At 53.0% G+C, this 18763-nt stretch overlaps 1 protein-coding gene across 5 annotated transcripts in view; it reads right to left on the reverse strand.

Moving 5' to 3' along the window:
* Positions 1–18763, reverse strand: part of Ephb2 (EPH receptor B2) — a 183812-nt gene that overhangs the window by 24877 nt on the left and 140172 nt on the right. For all 5 annotated transcript variants that reach the window (XM_031379116.1, XM_031379115.1, XM_031379114.1 and 2 more), the window contains exons 5-6: positions 17641–17976; positions 6565–6689 (exon numbers count right to left, since the gene is read on the reverse strand). In XM_031379116.1, coding sequence (XP_031234976.1) covers positions 6565–6689; positions 17641–17976 — 461 coding nt within the window. The remainder of the gene's footprint in view (positions 1–6564; positions 6690–17640; positions 17977–18763) is intronic.

Here is an 18763-nt window from a genome sequence, read left to right on the forward strand (position 1 = left end):
CCACCCCAGCTACCCCAGCTACCCCAGCCACCGCAGCTACCTCAGCCACCCCAGCCACCCCAGCTACTGATTTCCCTGGAACATAAGGCAGGCTGCTCAGATAAACACACAAATTCTATTTTATTCTGTTTTGTTTTGTTTTGGTTTGGTTTGGTTTGGTTTTTTCGAAACAGGGTTTCTCTGTATAGCGCTGGCTGTCCTGGAACTCACTCTGTAGACCAGGCTGGCCTCGAACTCAGAAATCCGCCTGCCTCTGCCTCCCAAGTGCTGGGGGTGGCGTGCGCCACCACCGATGGCTTCTGTTTTATTTATTTATTTTTTTCTTGACATAAGAGTTTCATGCAGCCGAGGATTGCCTGGAACTTGCCACATAGCCAAGAATGACTGTGAACAGATAATTCTCCTGCCTCTACCTCCTACATTCTGGGATTTCAGACACGCACTATTATATCCAATTTACATGATGCTGGGGGGTGGGACTAGGGGGTTTGGTATACTAGGCAGGCACTCTACTCACTGAGCTACATCCATGGCCCCAATAAATATATTTAAAAATTATATGTATTTGTGGGTGTGGAGGCCAGAGGTCAACAAGAGTGTTTTTCTCAGTCATTCTCCACTGTCTTTCCTTTCTTCCTTCCTTTCATTCTTCCTTCCTTCCTTCTTTCCTTTCCTTTCCTTTCCTTCTCAGGTTTGGAAACCATCTCTCAGCCTGACTTTTATGTGTGCTTTGCTGTGTCTAGTTTGTTTGTTTGTTTGTTTGTTAGCGTGCACACGGGGATGGAACTCCTGTTTGTATTACACGCACCTTGCCAAGTGAACAGCGTCTCCAGTCCCGACTTCATAACATAACTATAGCCTATGCTGTATTTGGGGCATACATTAACATTTCTTCATTCAAATTTAATCTGGGGCCCCATGTTTTATTTATGTCTGTGGATGGGGCTCAGGGCCTCAGGCATGCTAGGGGAATGCTCTATCACTGAGACATATGCCTCCTACTATGTTCTATCAGATGACCCTCATTTTCCTGGATACCAGGCTTTGGGCCAGGCTCCCCAAGTCTCAAGTGTTCTTGCCTCCTCCATCTGGCAGCTCCCTGCTCATCGCTCAAGGCTCAGCACAGATGCTGACTCTGATGGGGACTTTTAGGATGTCCCAGCCAGGAGTTGTAGGTACAAAACCTCTTCTAATGTTCTAATGCGCACACCCATCTTCTCTGAGGATGGAAGTTTCCTGAGGGCAAGGGCCACACACCATCTCTAGATAACTCACTCTCAGTACACAGGTGCTCCATAGTGGCACACATGGCCAATCTAAGATGCAGTTCCAAAACTGACCAGTAGGTGCCGCTGTGCAACACGTGATCTGCTCCAGCACAAAGGTTGGAGTCCGCATTCTGTTTTGGTGCCACCTTGGGACGCTTGGGGTTTGGGTTTCTATATACGAGGACAAGAGAGGAAACCCTGGTGTCACAGGTGCCCTGGGGAAGTGAGGAACCAATCCAAGCAGATCATTTCCCGAAAGCCAGGCACAGGATGGAGATAGGACCAGACACTGTTTTAAATACTGAATTTCTCTACCCCCGAGTGGCAGTGTGTCCTCAAGATGGACCCCTTTTACTTTCTTGGGGCTCAGTGTGCCATTCCAGAAAACAGAGCAATAAACGCCAAAGCTCTAGAATTCAATCAGGCAGCATATGGCTCACTGGGACGCTAGAGAGACTGTATTGCTCTAGCTGTTTCTTTGGAGTACCATCGGCTAGGTTTTCACAGGGTAATAGGAGAAGTGCAGAGAAGCCTACCAGGGCCTGTAGGAGGAGACAGAATCAGGCCCCAGCCTGCCTGCCCGCTTCCTCATTCCTTTCTTTCCTCCTTCCTTCCCTCCCTCCTTCCGTCTCCTTTCTATCTCTCTGTCCTTTTAATTTTGTTAAGCCCGACTCACAGAGCCCAGGCTGGCCTCACTATGTAACTGAGAATGTGATCTTGAACTCCAGATTGCTCTGCCTCTACCTCCAGAGTGCTGGGATTACAGGCATGCACGAGCAAGGCTGGGTTGTAGCCTTGGTCTTCCCATCTTCCAAAGAAGGTTGCCAGCTGTGGGTACCATTCCACGTGACCGGGGAGATTCCATTGAAAGTGGCTAGAGACTTTAGCACACAAATGCTGTCACTAGGCACAGTGACTCCATAAATGCCAGCTCTCGTGGTCATTGTCATCACCAATGCTATTAGAGAGTAAGTCGTCCACATACAAGATTAGGTGAAGGACGGCTGAGGTAAGCGGGTGCTCAGGCTTCTCTGGACAGAGCCTGCTCCAGTTTTGCCAGACACAACTGGACTCCACAGTTCATGCTCTCCCCAGTCCCCGTCCCCTGTCTGAAATGCTTGCCTCTCTCAGCTGCTGAATGGACATATCTGTTGAACTGACATTGACATTGATGTCAGGGTGCCTGCCTGGCCCAGTGTCTCTGCTCCCAGCTGTGGAGAACACGAACCCATGGGCTCTGGGAAGCTCTGCTAAAGGAGGCCAGCTCCACAGGGACACTGGATGGATGGAACCAGCCAGTCTGCAGTGAGCCCACTGCCATTCACCCAGTGGCCTCAGGCAATGGCTGTCAGTTCAGGCTTAGGGAAGGTAGCAGGTCCCAGTAGATCTGAGGAAAGGCCAAGCCAAGGAGACCCGAGAGCCATAGCCATTCCTAAAGGCCCTTTCTGGAGAAGTAAGAGAGGAAGGGGGAAGGGGGGAGTGGCCCTATGTTGGAGACGGACCAGTGTTTGTTCCGAAATATTCCAGAAAGAGATGAATTGTGGGTACAGGGCAGGTCCTAGACGCCAGTAAGAGGCAGCCATGGCTTGCCAGCTAGACATCTCACTATTGCAACCTTGCTGACCTTCCCAGGTAACTCCGGAAGGCTGAGGCACCAGAACAGGAGTTGATCCTGGATCCCTGACACCACAATCAATTACCGGCTCCCTCGCCTTGGGTTCTGAATGATCCCAGGCTGTGGCCTCTGCTTCCACTGACCCTTGGCATATGCTCCAGGGTATCCTGCTTGGTGAGTGCTATAAATCCCCTGCCTCTGGAACCAGCACCATCCACAGGGTCATCCTGCCATGTCCCAGGGGTCCCGGACATCAAAACGTCCACCCTGTCATCTCTCACCTCCTCTGCTGCCAACCTTCCCCCAACTCAACCCCTCGTCATTGCTCACTCTGTGTCCCATGTGTCTCTGGGTTTCTACTTTCTAGTACTCTGCATGGATCTTTAACACAACTGGAGTCAGATCCCAGCATTCCAGAACTTTCTATCAGAGTCTAAATCAAATCCAGACTCCCAAGCCTGGAAGGCAGGACACACCCCAGCCAGCCTCCCTTCCCAACTGCTCCCCTGTGGCGCGCTCTCTCTCTCCTGTGTGTTGTTCTTATTGAGATCTGAGATCATTTCTCTGTTCTCCGAATGCAGCTGCTCAGCTCTGCCCCAGGGCCTTTGAGCCCGCTGCGCCTGCTGCCTGAATGGCTGCCTTCATCATACACCCCTCCGTAAACTTCTCTCAGCTTTCAAACCAAACCTCAGCTCAGATGTCCCGGATACAGGCCTCCCCTCACCCGTGCCACGGCGGCAGGCCACGCTTAGGTACCTCCCGATCCCGAGATCTTTGTCCGCCCTTCTGTGGCGAGTAAGTACCTCACAGGGCCATTAGTATCTGAGCTTTTGTTCTTCCCAGATGGCAAAGGCCTCTGCAGCCAGCATCAGCTGGTGACAGTGGAAGTGAAATGACCCCATGGCTGTCCTTTGATGGCATGTATACCCAGACTCAGAGCAGACGGGCTAACTGAATGGGGACCTGGTCCTAGCTACATGTCACTGGTCATCTCAGAAGTAACCTTGGGAGAAAGCTGAGAGGCAGGAGCACCAGAGAGAATGAGAAAGGAAGATCGAGGATAGGTCCTTCCTCTGACACTCAGCAGAGTGCTTGACGGGTCATATACACCTCTGTGACTCAGTTTCTCCTCCCCTCAATGCCTAGGAGTACCATTCCAAGGATGATTCTGGTGATGGCGTGGTGTCCCCTGCACACATTGGGGACTGTGAGAAGTGATCAGGTGGCTACTTGGCTATTGTGACGCCACCTGGTCCCAAAGAAAGCAGAGCAGAGCCACCCCAGCTAACACCTCTGCTGGGCTCCCGGGCCTGGCTGTTACAGTAGGAAATGGGTCGCAGTCAGGACCACAAAGGGATTCCTCATTTCCGCTCCAATCTTTGGGGAAAAATACTTACTTTCAGTTTCATTTAATCACAAAGCTTCTTAATTAGTTTTTTTTTCCCTTTTCTTTCTTTTGTTTAAAAAAAAATCAGCTGTCCTTGCTGGAGGGAGCAGAGACACTGGCCCCTGCAAGGCAAAGCTCCCTGGTCCAGCTCCCCAGACTGGCAGCCCCATCGAAGGTCTTTAGGACCCAGCGAGATACAGGGCTGCTTTTTTTTCAGGAGAGACACTCAGGCCTCTCTCAGTAGCCACTTCCACAACACACCTAACAAGCACTTGTGGAGCGCCTACTCTATACCAGGTGCCGGGATACAGCAGAGCTAACATCTCATCCAGCAGAGGGCCAAGAGACAGGTCAACGTTGGCCCTGGTCTTGGCAGTGTTGGGAAGGCTTCTCAGAGAAGGCCAAGACATTCATACAGAAATACTAAAGTATGATCTGGGGCTGTCCGGGGCGGCGAGGGGTAGGAAGTGACCGACCCAAGCAGCCAGCCTGCCTCTGGTTCTTGTTTCTTTCATGGGCTCCGTCCTCACTCTCTGTTCTATCCACACAATGGTCTCATTCATCATTCACACCCTAGGGAGAGCAGGCCCCCTGCTGCCAGCATGTGGGCTTTCCAGAGAAGAGGCAAAGTCTCTCTGGGAAGATGTTCGCTGCTGGTAGTGGCGGGGTGTGTGTGTGTGTGTTTCATGGTACCCTGAAGATGCTGACAGGCAGGGATAAGAGACGAGGGAGGAAAGAATGTGATGTGATGGGGAAGTTAAAAGCTGGGGGCTGGGGTAGGAGTCAGGGGGGTGCAGGCCTCTCTGGGGAAGACAGTTGGTTGATGAAGCTGGGCACTGCAGTGATGTGGGGGTGGGGTGGCAAGTGGGGCTCCTTCATTCCTTCACTCAACGCATCTACTGGGTATCTCTAGGCTTCAGCTCAGAGCTCTGGGGAGAGGGTGGTGACCAGAGAGAGACGTGGCTCCTGACAGCAACACGGGACACAGGGCAACATATGCAGAGAAAGCCCATGATTAGGAGCAGTTGAATGAGACTGGCTTAGTAGGTGACAAATAGATCTCAGCTAACCCAGAGGCTGATGGGGTGCTAGGACTAGGCGGGGTCTCAGAAAGTGGGTTTCTGCAGGCCTAGCTGCCACAGTCTCCAGCTGTCTTCCCTGAGCCCCAATAGCATGGACCTCCCCCCCCATCCATTTCCTGCTCACTGTAGGCTTCCTACCAACCATTTACTGGCAGCTTCTTTTGAACAGAAGCCCAAGGGCACCTTTCTCCAGGGTCCCTGTGGTCTCTATGGGTAGAAGGTAGGGGGGAGTGTTCCAAGTAAAGGCACCAGGTTACAGGGCCTCTATAGTGTCTATCCCTATGGAGACAACTGTTATGTCCACTCTTGGAGCCCTGTACCAGGTGGCGCTCCCGTTTTCTATTCCATGCTGTTCTGCCTTGAAATACTAGCCCACCCTGTAGGAGACAGGGCAGGAGAGCAGGGAAGCCTCTGTAGGGGACCAGGGACATGCCTGGTGCTGGTGTCTGCCCCTTCCTCTTCCTCGTGGAGTGGCAGTCTCCTCTGCCATCCACCCAGGTAGAGATGGAGGCCCAAAGGGGAAAGTTCAACTGCCTGAGGATTCAAATGGGTTCTGCCTGTTTGTCTTATATGCATGGCTTCCAGCCACAGGTCTCTCAAGGAGTGGGGTCCATTCTAAAAGATCAGAGAGAAATCCCTCTATGCAGTCCAAGGTGCCTAGGTGGACACAGGGCCACAGTAGACGCAGAAGGCCTTAGGGGAAATCTGGCTTTCTCCCCTCAGCCTGTAGGAAGAGCCCTTTCGTTCACTGTGAGCTCACTGTGGGCTCCCCTCAACTGCGGGTTTCCTGTTAGTCATCGACACCTTAGTTTGAACAGAAGTCCATCATTCCCAGAGGCCCTTCTAGGGGTCCACCCCGAATAGGTGTAGACGCTTTCAACAGGTGAAGACCCGTTATCAGTGCTAAGTGCAGTTTAGTTGTTTTGTTTTGAAAAACAGTTTATCTCAAACTCAGGCCTCTGGAGGTCAAGACTGAAGAGGTCTTAGTAACAGGTCTGAAAGTGGCGTGTCATTCAGACAGACAGCTGGTCCCCTGGACCAGAACACTGAGACTCAGAGAGGGCAAAGCACCTGCCCAAGATCTCACAACAGGGGTGGTAGAGCCAACAGAGAGCCTGGCAGGCTGACCCTGAGGCTGGTGGGGGATTGAACACCAGGCCTAGACTGGGAGAGGGGTGTTTGGGGAGGCAGAGCCAGTGGGCACAGGGCTACCTTCTCATAGTACTGCAGTTCATAGTCCAGGATCACACCGTTGGGCTGGTCTGGCTGGGACCATGACAGGGTGATGCTGTCCACGGTGCGGCTCACCTGGTGCATGATGGATACGGCCGATGGTGCTGTAAGAGAGGTCAGAGGTCAGGGGGTCAAGAGAGGTCAGAAGTCAGGGGTCAAAGCAGGAATGAGGAAGTGCGACTTATCTTAAAAGGGTGAGAGCTGTGGGGCCTGTGAGTACAGGGCCAGAAGGCAGGTTGGTGGGGGTCAGGGACCAGAGAAAGGACCAATAGAGAATGCCAGACCATGGTGGGTGCTGGGGTCTGTCTGGGGGCTTGTGACAGTGCTGAGGAACTAGATGAGGTACAAGAGACACGCTGACACTGCGTCATACATGTTGACCCGATCAGGCGTGTGTCCCAAGAACTTTATCTCAACCAAGTCTAATCTACAGACCCTCAAGTAGTCAGTCTATCAACCCCAGCCCATCAGCAACCTATGTTCTCACCAGGCGGGTTAAGATGGAGCTGAGAAGAGAGCAGCTCTCGGTGCTGGAAGAGCCAGCGCACATTATCTAGTCCAGTCTCCTCGTTTCATATGTGTGGAAACTGAGATCACAAGAGGATCAGGTGCTGAGCCCACACCGCTGCTTGTCTCTAATCACTCTAGCTTTTGTCTTGTTTTGTTTTCCCTCTTCCGATGGGGGCAAATCTGCACACTGCACCTGTGGTGTGTCAGAGTGGCCGGCAGAGGGTTGGGGCTGGTGAGCGGTCTCCACAGCTCTGCTCTTCCCAGAGGGGTCCCGCTCAGGCCTGGGTTTCAGAATGCCTCTCTGGACCTGAGGGTTCATGGTCCCATGGGGGACTGAGAGCTCACAGTGTGGAGGAAATGCCTCCTAACCATTTTCCTGGCTCCTGAGTAGGTCTGCGATGGGCTGATTTCCCATCCTGGCCAATGAAGAGATACTTGACCACTGAGACCAGCCCTTCTCCCACTTCCTACCTGTTTTCCCAGGGCTTTGGCTGTACTAGACACCAACCTCGCTTGGTCCTTTGGGAGTTCAGGGGCCTCTGACACTGGGGCTGACTTAATTATTTTCACTCTGCCTCACCTCCCCCAGCCTGTCCCCTGTGCCCTCTGTTAACTGGCTGTGTGGCCTTAGGTGAACTGCTGACCTCTCTGGACCAGACTGTCCTCTGTACCCTGGGCAGGCTGGTGTATTTGTGGCCCAGCAGCTCCAACACTCTGCCTTGCCCCCCAAAGTCCCCAGCCTAGAGCCCAGTGTGGTGGGGTCCTGAGTACGGACTCCCTCTCTCTGCCCATTCCCCATGGCTGACCTGTGGCCTGGGTGGGGTATTTCCAGCCTCAGCAACCACGTCCCTGCTTGATGCAACAAGGTCACTGATGGCTTATGGAAGGGAGGTGTGTGTGTGTATGTGTGTGTGTGTGTGTGTGTGTGGGGGTGTATGTAGGCTGAGTGGGTGGCAGGGAAATCATTTTGGGAGTGCCAGTATCTCTCTAGGGAGAAGCCGCTCCACATGGCCATTCAGGGCCATACAGACTCATGGAAGAAAGTGGGCTTCTTTCTGTCCAATGAGCGCCCCTCCTCACATCCCCACGCCTATCCCAGCCAGCATCACACTCGGCTCTGTAAAGAGGAACCAGAGGACCCACCCTGAGCCAAAGCCCCCGCTTGCTGCTTCTGGAATCTCCAGCCCATGCCCGACTATAAGGCAAAGTGTCAGAATGTGCCCTGTGGCTTACCTCCCTTCTCAGCTGGTGCCAGTGTAACCGGGAGACCTTGACAGACCCCACCTTGCCTTCCCACCCCAGCCGCTGACTCCTAAACTACTACCAGGAGAAACTAATGTTGCTAGGAGACAGAGCATGCACAGAGAAGGGGAGTGATTTGTCCAAGGTCACATAGCAGGGGGTAGGTCCATAGCGGCTGAGCCTGGTGGGCCATGTGGTCCACTCTACCCCTCAAGGACTGTGTACAGGCAGGACTCTGCCCACAGACCCTCTAGATGAAGCCACAGGGTGGGCTCTTGCGAGGAGGCATAGGACCAGGTAAGTGGGCCCAGCCTTTGGAGTCTCTCCTTGTCCCGAAGGCCCTGAGGTATGACGGAAGGCCTGAAGAACATGGCTGTTTGCTCCTCTGTCCACACAGCTCACTTTCCTGCAGACCCTGGGGGTTCACGATGCCCACCCACAGGAGGACCTGGTTACTGACACCCACAGGGTCACTAACTCAGATACACACGTCATCCGTGGGTTGGGCATTGATAATGCCAGCTCTACAGATGAGGGGATGAACTCAGGAGGGATGAAGAAACCTGCCTGAGGTCATGTGCAGCAAGCAACGGAGCCAAGATTCAAACCCAGGCAAACGCAGAGCCGACCAGCCTTCCTGCAGTAATAATACGGCAGACCAGGGACACCGTAGAGGGTTTGTCAGGACATCCTAAACTCCAGGCTGTAGTCTTGAAGCCAATCCAGCCCCCCTCCAGGCATGGCAGGTCCCATGGGCTTGAGGGGTCTGGGCTGTAGCAGGCTTGGGTTTCAGGCAGATCCTGGGCTCTGAGCCCCTAAGCCCCGTGACCCAGGCGTGGTGAGGAGGCGGCATCTGCCAGGAAGATGATCAAGGCAGGCCAGGGAGCTGGCCCCTCTCTCGGAATCCAGAGATTAGCAGTGAGAAAAGGCACAGGCTAGAAGTTATCCCGGCCCCTCCTGCTGCCGCGCCCACGCTGGGTCAGGTTACCCTGAAAGTTGGACATCTGGGAATTCTGGTATTTTCAATTATCAGACGGGCACGCCAGGAGGCTACGGGGTCAGCGGTGCCCTGTGACCCTTGCCAGGAGATGGAGCCCCAGGGGGCAGAGCACAGAAGAGGTCTGTGGCTGGAGGAGGTGGGGGAGCTGGCCAGTCTGCTCTCCTGCAGCAGGTGGCCGGGGGGCCTGCTGGCCTCCAGCAAGGCCTGGGCAGACTGGAGAGAGTCTGTCTTTCCCTGGCAGGAGCTTGGGCCAGCTGAATTCTCCCTAAGAGCCATGTTTCCTCCCTGAGTTATGAAGGGGCAGGACGAGGGACTTCTCAGGATGGATGAGATGATACTACGAGGACATGGCAGACAGGGCCTCCACGGCAGGGTTGGGAATCCGCGGAGCCACCCACGGGCTAAATGAAGGACAGGCTTAGTCCTAGATGCCAGCATAGGTCAGAGAGGCAGGAGGCTAGGATGCTGAAGATGAAGGAGGAACCCACTTTTGGCCATTCCTTCTCAGCTGAGAAGAAGCAGTGAGCTAGGGCACCATGGGGGAGAGGTGGCCACACCCCAGGCCCAGGCCTGAAGGCCTTGCAGGCCCCAGAACCATGTGCTGCCCTTGCTCCCATGAATGGCTCCACGGATTCTGGAACCTGCCATGGAGGCCCTGTCTGGCATGTCCCTTTTTACCATCTCCTCTCTCCCAGGCACTGTCTATTCTGCCTCTTTTGTGTTCCCAAATATCCCGAGGTCTCCTCCCCCAGCCCCAGGGTCTTGGCTCCTACTTTTCTGCTGGGCAACCTCTTGCCTTCCACCCGCCAGAGGTCAGTGGCCTTCATCTTAATTTGGGTCTCCACGCAAATGTCACCTGTTCAGAGACACCATGCCTGTCTCCTCTCTGTCTTCTCATACACTCTCACCTCTTTACCCCCAGTGCCTGGGACAGTGTGTGGCTCAACAATGTTTATAGGTAGGTGGAGGGAGGGAGGGAGGGAGGGAAGGAGGGAAGGAGGGAGGAAGGGAGGAAGGAAAGAAGGGAAGAAGGGAAGAAGGGAGAAAGGAAGGAAGGGAAGAAGAAAGGAAGGGAAGAAGGAAGGAAGGGAAGAAGAAAGGAAGGGAAGAAGGAAGGAAGGGAAGAAGGAAGGAAGGGAAGAAGGAAGGAAGGGAGGAAGGAAGGAAGGGAAGAAGAGAGGAAGGAAGGCTGGCTTTGGGTAACCTAGCCCTCTCTCTTCCCAGGCTCCTCTCCTTTAGTACTTTCTGCCTCCTTCCCAACAGTCAGTCTTTCAGACAGGAGCAAAATTCGAGTCCTTAGTGAAGCACACTGCGCCCAATTAAACGACTATACTTCCCTAATCTCTCTACTCTATGGCTGGAGTGGCCATGTTGAGTTTGCCGGTAGATATAAGCTGAACTATTCCATAAAACCCAAAGGAAGTCATTTTTACAAGGAAAGCAGACTCCTAATTCACCTTCTGTCCTGGTGTTTGGGACATGTATGTGACAGCAGGAGATACTGCAGCTAGTTTGGCCCATAAGGATAAAAAGATGCATTAAGGAGTCTGGTCCCCTGGCAACTCCACGTTCCCTATTTTCCAGTATTATTTATGGCTCAGAGGAAGGCCACATGGCCTGTCGTATCAACCGTCCCTCTATTGCGATACCTTTCTGTCCTGTTGCCTCTCAGGTTTCCCGTCTCTGGTTCTGGGCCTGGCTATGTGACTTCCTTTGGCAAATGGGATACAGGCAAACATTACTTGAAAAGGCTCCCGTGTGTGTCTATCTGCCTCAGTTCCCTGTGTCTGCAAGGGCGTTGTATCCAGGACACCCTGCTAGACCAGTGGTTCTCAACTTTCCTAATGATGAGACCCTTTAATACAGTTCCTCATGTTGTGGTGACCCCCCATCATAAAATTATTTCCATTGCTACTTCATAACTAATTTTGCTACTGTTAGAAATCATAATGTAAATATCTGTGTTTTCTGATGATGTTAAGTGACCCTTGTGAAAGGGTTGTGTGAGCCCAAAGGTGTCACGACCCACAGGTTGGGAACCACTGTACTAGAGACACACAGCAGCCGGGGCCACTGCAGGCCAACTGACAGCTGTCAACTCCAAATAGGGAGCCTGAACTCTCGCAGTACCCAGAGCTGCCCGTGCTCTGGAGCACACGGACAGCAAACACAGGCACACCTCCAACAGGACCAACACTGCCACAGGCTGCCCAGAGACTCGCAAACTCGCAAACTCGTGGCATGTTGATTCTCTTCTGCCACCAGCTTTGTCGTGCGACCTGTCCTGTGTCCCGCCTGTATCATGCAGTGAAACCCATCTTCAATGGCACCTTTAGTCCGCAACGCCTCCCTGGCTCCAAAGGATCAGAGCGCAGGATGCGGTCTCCCTCGCTCTCTCTTCCCTTCTCTCCTCTTTCCCCAGGCCCCTGCTCAGAGCTCTCTGATCCTCCCAGCCTCCCAGGGAGAGAAGAGGGTGAAGACAAGTTCATACCAGTTCCAGAGCAGAAGGCATTGTGTGCCCAGACCCAGCAGGGCATGAGGATCAGAGGAGCCCTGGGGATAAGAAAGGCTTTGGAGAGTTCAAAGTCTTTCGGTGAGGAAGCCACGTGGCATGGTGTCGTGGACACAGACCTGGGCAGGGTGCCTGGGGACCTGCTCTGCTAAGGATCCTCACGGGATCCAGAGGAGCCACTTAGGAATCTCTTTGGGCCTCAGTTTCCCTCTACAGAGCAAGAGATGTGCATGAGACAAAGTGGGGCCCCCATGATGTGGGATATTTCCATATGACCCTAATCACATGCTTTGATCAGCAGGGCCATGTAGACATTCAGAAGATGTCTACACCCCCGGCTTAGGGAATATGGCTGGCCCCTCCTGTGGTAAAAAGGCCCTTGAGATGGGAGACTTTCCTGTGTTACCCACCTGGAGACCAAACTTAAAGAAGTAAAGCTTTCCCAGTGGGGAGCCCTAGAGTTTGGAAGGCTGAAAGAAAAAAAACCCAGGGATCCTATGGATGAATGAGAGCTATCAGAGGCTCTGGGCAAGGACTTGAAGGGATCTCAATGGCTCAGGGTGGCTCAAAGCTGAAGGAAACCAAGCCATTCCTGAAAGAACCAGAGCTAGACTCAGCACACCGTCTCAATACATGATGGCCAGAAGCCAGGCCTGGTGATCCAGCAGCTATAATCTCAGCTACTCAGGAAGCTGAGGCAGGAGGATCTCAAATTCAAAGTTTCCCTGGGGCTACAGAATACATTTAAGGCCAGCCTGGGCAACTTAGTGAGCCCCCACTTCAAAATAAAACGGGAATAGCTACAGACCTGGCATGCATGGGATCCGATGTTCCCATGTAAGAATAAAGAGAAAAACTCAAAGATCCTGCAGCTCCAGTGGCATGGCACATGCCCTGTTTAGTTTGCAGAGATCTGCATAGTCTCAAAACTGTAAGGTCCTACTATGTGCAGCTGGAACTAGCTAAGCCTGTAGTGATTAGGTATGGGTAATGCCACACGGTTGCTTATCCTTCCAGCCCGCTGCAAAAGCCCATTTCACAGTCAGGGGAACTGAGGCCAAAAAAAGTGAGGGCTCCCTTACAGCTGGGACCTCGGGTCAGAAATCTGACCTCGGGTCAGATCAGTCAGGCCTGGCGCTGATGTCCTTTCTCCCATGTGACCAAATGGGCTGGGAGGACAGGGCATGCCCCCAACGGATCAATCTATTGTTCAGTGCAAGTGACTTTCAAAGCTGAAGTCACCTATCTGGCCACAGTAGGGACTCTTAACTGCAGGTGTCCTGTCACTCCCCTCCCCCCTCCCCCCCTCCCCCCCAAAGACATTCAGATCCTGTGGCCTCCTGCCATGATGGCTGTGGGGCAAGTTCACAGCTCTTATCTACTCTTGTTTATAAACTAATACAGTACCTTTCAGTCTGGGAGTGAATCCCGGCCGAGGTTCTGACCTAGCATCTGCATGTATTGACCATGTGGTTCATGTAATGGATTTCATGGTCACAGTGGATGCAGAGGGCTTCCGGGTTTTTAGTACCTTCCTATGCCAGGCAGCCTGGGTAGCACGGGGGACATTGGCTGAATTTCTCACCATAGCTCTGTGAAGAAGGAGCCCTATAGGGAGGGGCGAGCAGATTTAGTAGACCAAGGCAACTTACCGGCAGGGGACAGCCGGACTAGATTTGAGGCAGGCATGGTGTCAACCTGGAATCCCAGGACTCCAGAAATAGAGGCAGGAGGATCAGAGGTTCAAGGTTATCCTCAGCTACATATTGAGTTCAAGGCTGGCCTGGGCTATATGAGATCTTGTCTCTAAATCAATCAGTCAGTCAGTAAGTCAGTCAACCAATCAAAGCCAGGTTTCCCCACCTGACGCCCACGTCCAGACCTTTCTCATCACCTCTAGAACCTGGTGGGGTGCTGAAGAGTGTAGAGCATATCTGGGGCAGCCTTGGAGCGTGGCCCTGGATTCTGGGCAGCCCTGAGGACTAGTCTGTGTGACTGAGATGTTTCCCCCTCCCCCTCCATGGTTACCCAGCTGTCCTGCTTGCTATTTGTATATCCACATAAACGCCACCTCTTTGAGGAGCTGCGTCTTGCCCTCTGGTCTCTTAGTGTGTCAGGTCAAGGGGCAGAATGGCCCCGTGGCAGAGGCTGAGGGCTCTGACAGCTGGGCCCAGTCCTGAGGCCTTTCATTTCCAGCTGTTGAGCCTGGGCATGTGGCTTGGCATTTCTTCTAGTATAAAGCCCCACAAGCCCAGCCTGTTCTCCCTCCTCAGTCCCCGAGTGCCACTGTGTCTGGGCAGAGTGTGGGTGGAGGCGCGTGACGGCTTTATGAAGTCAGAAGACAGCTCTGGCCCCAGCGAGTGCCAGGGGACTGTGAACGGAGCCCAGTGCTTACCCAGACGAAAGGCCTTTTCCTTTTAAGGCAGTGAACTAGATATTTATAAATTGAATTTTAGGGTCTGTCCAAACCCACCACTGAATGCATCGGTCTGGGACGGGGCATCCCTCTCCAGCCCTATGCTTGTTTTCAGTCTCCAGTGTCCCAAGCTCCTCGTCGTTGCACGCTTCCCTGAACCTTCTCTGAATGCTTCTGGGCTGCTCCCTGTGGGGCGTCTCCTTCTGGGTTCTGAGACAGCCTCCGTGAGGAAAAGCAGACCACTGTACATGGGCGGCGGCAGGGTGGGGACAGACAGATGCACAATGATCAGAGACATAAAACTAAATCTTAGCACCAGGAATGCTAAGCCCTGACGCTGGGCTGGGGAGAGATGTCTGTATGAGGATTGTCAGTGAGGTGAGCTCAGGTCTGCAGGCAGGTCAGAGTCACATGTGCAAAGGCCCTGTGGTAGGAAGGCCCGGGGCTTAGAAGGAAGAGTAGAACCCTGTCTGTCCACTAACTCCTGCACTGTTCTCCCAGGGACAACTTCCTCTCTGCCTGACCCCATCTCTTCAGTCTTTGGAGCCCAGCTCAAATGTTCATTGCAGGAAGTCTCTCATCCCAAGAAGGCCGTGGTCTGCACGGGTGGACATTTTTGGCTCTCATTTCAGGCAGCTGTGAAACAGGCTCTGTATCTATAGTTTACCTTGTAGTCCTTACAGGCTGTTTGTTCCAGGCTGGAGTTAGAGGTCAGCAGTTCCAGGTTTAAAATCAAGAGCTGAGCCCATTTAGTAGTGGGACTTTTTTTTTTTTTTTTTTTTTTTGGAGACAGGGGCTATCCTGAACTCCCTTAGTAGACCAGACTGGCCTTGAACTCATAGAGATTCACTTGCCTCTGCCTTGGGAGTGCTGGAATTAAAGGTGTGTGCCACCACGCCTAGGTAGTAGCAGGACTCCTTGTGATTGCGCCAGGTTTCTATGCCTCAGCCCTATTCACTGGTGGTGGTGGTGGTGGTGGTGTGTGTGTGTGTGTGTCTGTGTGTGTGTCTGTGTGTGTGTGTGTGTGTGTGTGTGTGTGTGTGTGTGTGTGTGTGGCTGCCCAGTTCCTAGCTGGGCTGTGAGATGTATTCTTCAGAGGGCTTGGGACAGAGAAAAGTGGGAAATGGGGTAAGGCCCAGAACTCAGAGGGCCTTGGGCTCAGTTGGGCTCAAGTTTCTCAGATTTGTCTGACAGCAAGATAACCAATCCTCAGACTCCACTCCCAGAATCTGCCTCAGTAGGGTCTGGATGCAGACCAGGAGTCTATGTCCCAAACATTTCCTGTCTGCTCCTAGCAGTGCATAGTTGGGGAAACCGAGACCCAAATGAGGAAGAGATGTCCTGGGTCTGACAGAGGCTTAGTCGTCAAGGCCCTGTCTCTGTAGGCAGAACACACCTCCTGCCCCATCAATGCGGGGTCTTGGGCGTGGACTTGCTGCAGCCACTGAGGTCTGGGTAGCTGCTGGTGCAGTATGGCTCCTGCTGCACGCTCACCCTTCACCAAATGAGTCTGGGAGGGTGCTGAATCACAGCAAAGACTAGAGAGAGCCTACACCGTGGATGCATGAGCAGCATAGTGGGCCCCACAAGAGGAGCCAGTGACCTACAGGGTCCTACAGTGAAGGAGAACACATACGCTACCCCTGTCTACTGAGCTTGGAGGTGGTTTTGTTATGCACAGCGCTCTGGCAGGACTAGCTGGCCATTATACCAAGGACATAGCAAGCGAACATCAAAGTTAGGATGGAAGACCAGGCCTTCTGCTCCTTTATCCTTCCATTTATGTGAGCCCTGAGGTGAGCGCATGTGTAGAGGTCAGAAGGTAACCTTGGGTCATTTGTTAGGTCCTGGCCATCTGAGACAGGGTCTCTCATTGTGGCCCGGACTGCTTGGCCAGTGAATGCCAGGGATCCTCCTGTCTCTGTCTCCCCAGCACTGGGGTTAGAAGCTTGTACAGCTTCACTTAGTCTCACGCCTATACAGTTAGCACTGTACCTACTGAGTCATTTCCCAGCCCCTACTTCTCTGTCTCACTCCTGAGGATGTACACTACTTCCTCGTCCCAGGAGCCCCTCCCCTCCATCCCATTCTCTGAGCATGTCCAGGAGGGACCCTTCTCAGCAGCCCAGGCCTCATCCTCTGCAGCTAAGCACCGACGCTCCTAGCAACAGCTCCTCCTCACTTTGGGTATCCAGTTGATGCTGGAGAGGCCCCCAGAGCCCCAGAAGAGCTCCAGGACTTTCCTTTCTGCCTTCTCCTACTTGAAAAGCATTGCCCGCTTCCTCTTCTGTAGCCAGGGCTCCGGCCGAGTTTTCTCAAGCTAGAGGGACTCACCATCGAACTCCTGTGGGCTGTTGGGTATCTGGGCCAACAACTGTAGCTTCTGAGGTTCTCTAAATCTCCAGTCTATATCCCCAATCTAAGGATAGCTCCATGTTCTTACAGTAGTTGACTGTTCTAAACGGTTGGATGTTGGGGGCACATTTGTTACTTAGCATTATCACTACAGTAGCTGACTAATACACTCCATTACACCTTCCATCGGTTATATCCCATGGTCCCATGAGAAGGCATACTCCTTCCCAGATATAAAAACAGCCAGTAGAGCCACATTCGTGGTCAAATATAAGTCCCTTCCATCCCCCAGGCCTGGACAGATACAAGCTCACGAATACACACGTAAATGAACTGCAGGGCCCCAGGCAGATATCTTAGAAACAGTTACCCAAACATACGGAATGACAGGGCCACATGTCCTGACAGAGAACTATAATCACCAGGCCCAGAGAAGCCTCTTAGCCTCAGTCACTCTTCCTGGCTTGTGAGGACCTGACTTTGGCTGTCAGTAGGGAGTCTAGGGATGTAGCCGTTCCTCTTTCTCCCCTGAGGTATCCTCCACCTCTTTCCTGAGTTCCCTTAGTTCTACAAATGACAGTCATAGCAGCCCACCTCCTTCAGGAAGCCTTCCTGGCTTGGCCCGAACCTCTGCCTCCAAGATCCCTATGTATTCTCCATGAAGAACAAGCTGAGGGGCGGCCTGCTTCTCTCCTGTGGCCTGTGGCTCTGAGGGGGGAGAACTCACTGTTCTGCAAAGCACATAACCCCTTGGAGTGTTAAATCACAGGCAAACCTTCTTAAAAATCCAATCCAGGTCCTACACATGCTACACAAATACCACTACTGAGCCCCGAGGCCCCAGACCAAGCTGTTGATTTTTGGAGACAGCTGTTTAGCTATTTAGCCCAGGCTGCCCTCAAACTCATGATTCCCTTGCTTCAGTCTCCCCAGTGCTGGGGTAAGAGATGGACACTACTGTCTTAGGGCATGGCCTAACCCAGAGTGACAGTCCCCTCTCTGTGTTCTTGTGGGGCTCACCTGCTTGGTTGGTGGTGATGTTCACCGAGGCGAACTGAGGTGAGAAGGGACTCTGGTCCGTGACACCATTCACAGCCTGGATCTCGAAGGTGTACTGCGTGTGTGCCAACAGGTCACTGATGTAGATGCGCGGCTCAGTCAGGCCCAGCTGGCGGGGCGCATACTGCACGTTGTCCCCGCAGCGTGTGCAGGCACCCCGGCCTGAGCCACAGCTCTTGCAGATGATGTTGTAAACAAGATCCTCTCGGCCCCCCGAATCTCGGGGCGGGGTCCACTCTAGCATGAGGGACGTCTCGTTGACGCTGGAGATCACAGCCTGGGGCGCAGAAGGAATAGCTAGGGAAGGGACAGGAGGATCAGTGGTGGCTGTGGGTACTGTCTCCACCCGGTGCCCTGTGTCTCCCCCAGCCCTGGCCCCCTAAAAGGCTTCCTCTATGTCTTTCCATCTACCCGAAGAAGCTTCTAGAATACGTTATCTTGCTGTGTGTCAGCATCTGCTTTCCCCCAGGTCCCAGCCTCTTCAGTATTTGTTCCTGGAAATGGTTTTCAGGTTTGGGATGACACCTGCGTGCTAACAGTTTCCCTCCCTCCCACCTTCTTTCCTGTGTGCTGTGCGTGTGCTCCGGTAAGTAGAGATCAGAGGGCAACTTTGTGGAGTTGCGTCTTTCCTTCTGCCTCTGTGTGGGTTCTCCTGATTGACATCAGGTCGCCAGGCTTTTGGGGTAAGCCCTTCACTCAAGGAGCCATCTTGCTGGCCCATTCCCTCTACACCAGAGCCCAGGGGCTATGTCTGTCTGAAAGACTACACCTCCCAGCCTTCGTGAGTGAGCACCAGCTGCTGACCAAGAGCAGAAGTTGTTGAGTAGGGTATCTTATGTGTGTGCATGTATGTGAGTATATGTATGTATTACATCTGAGTGTGGTGTATGCATGCATGTGAGTGTGTAGGTGGTTGCATGCATGTGAGGATGTGGGTGTACATGCACATGAGTGTGCATATGAGTGCATGCATGTGAGTATGAGTAAGTGTTGCATGTGAACATGTAGGTATGTTGCATGCATATGAGGGTGTGGGTGTGTGCATGCCCATGTGGAGGTCAGAGGAAGGGATCAAATATCTTAC

Source organism: Mastomys coucha, unplaced genomic scaffold (genome assembly GCF_008632895.1).
Source record: "Mastomys coucha isolate ucsf_1 unplaced genomic scaffold, UCSF_Mcou_1 pScaffold18, whole genome shotgun sequence".
Classification (NCBI taxonomy): domain Eukaryota; kingdom Metazoa; phylum Chordata; class Mammalia; order Rodentia; family Muridae; genus Mastomys; species Mastomys coucha.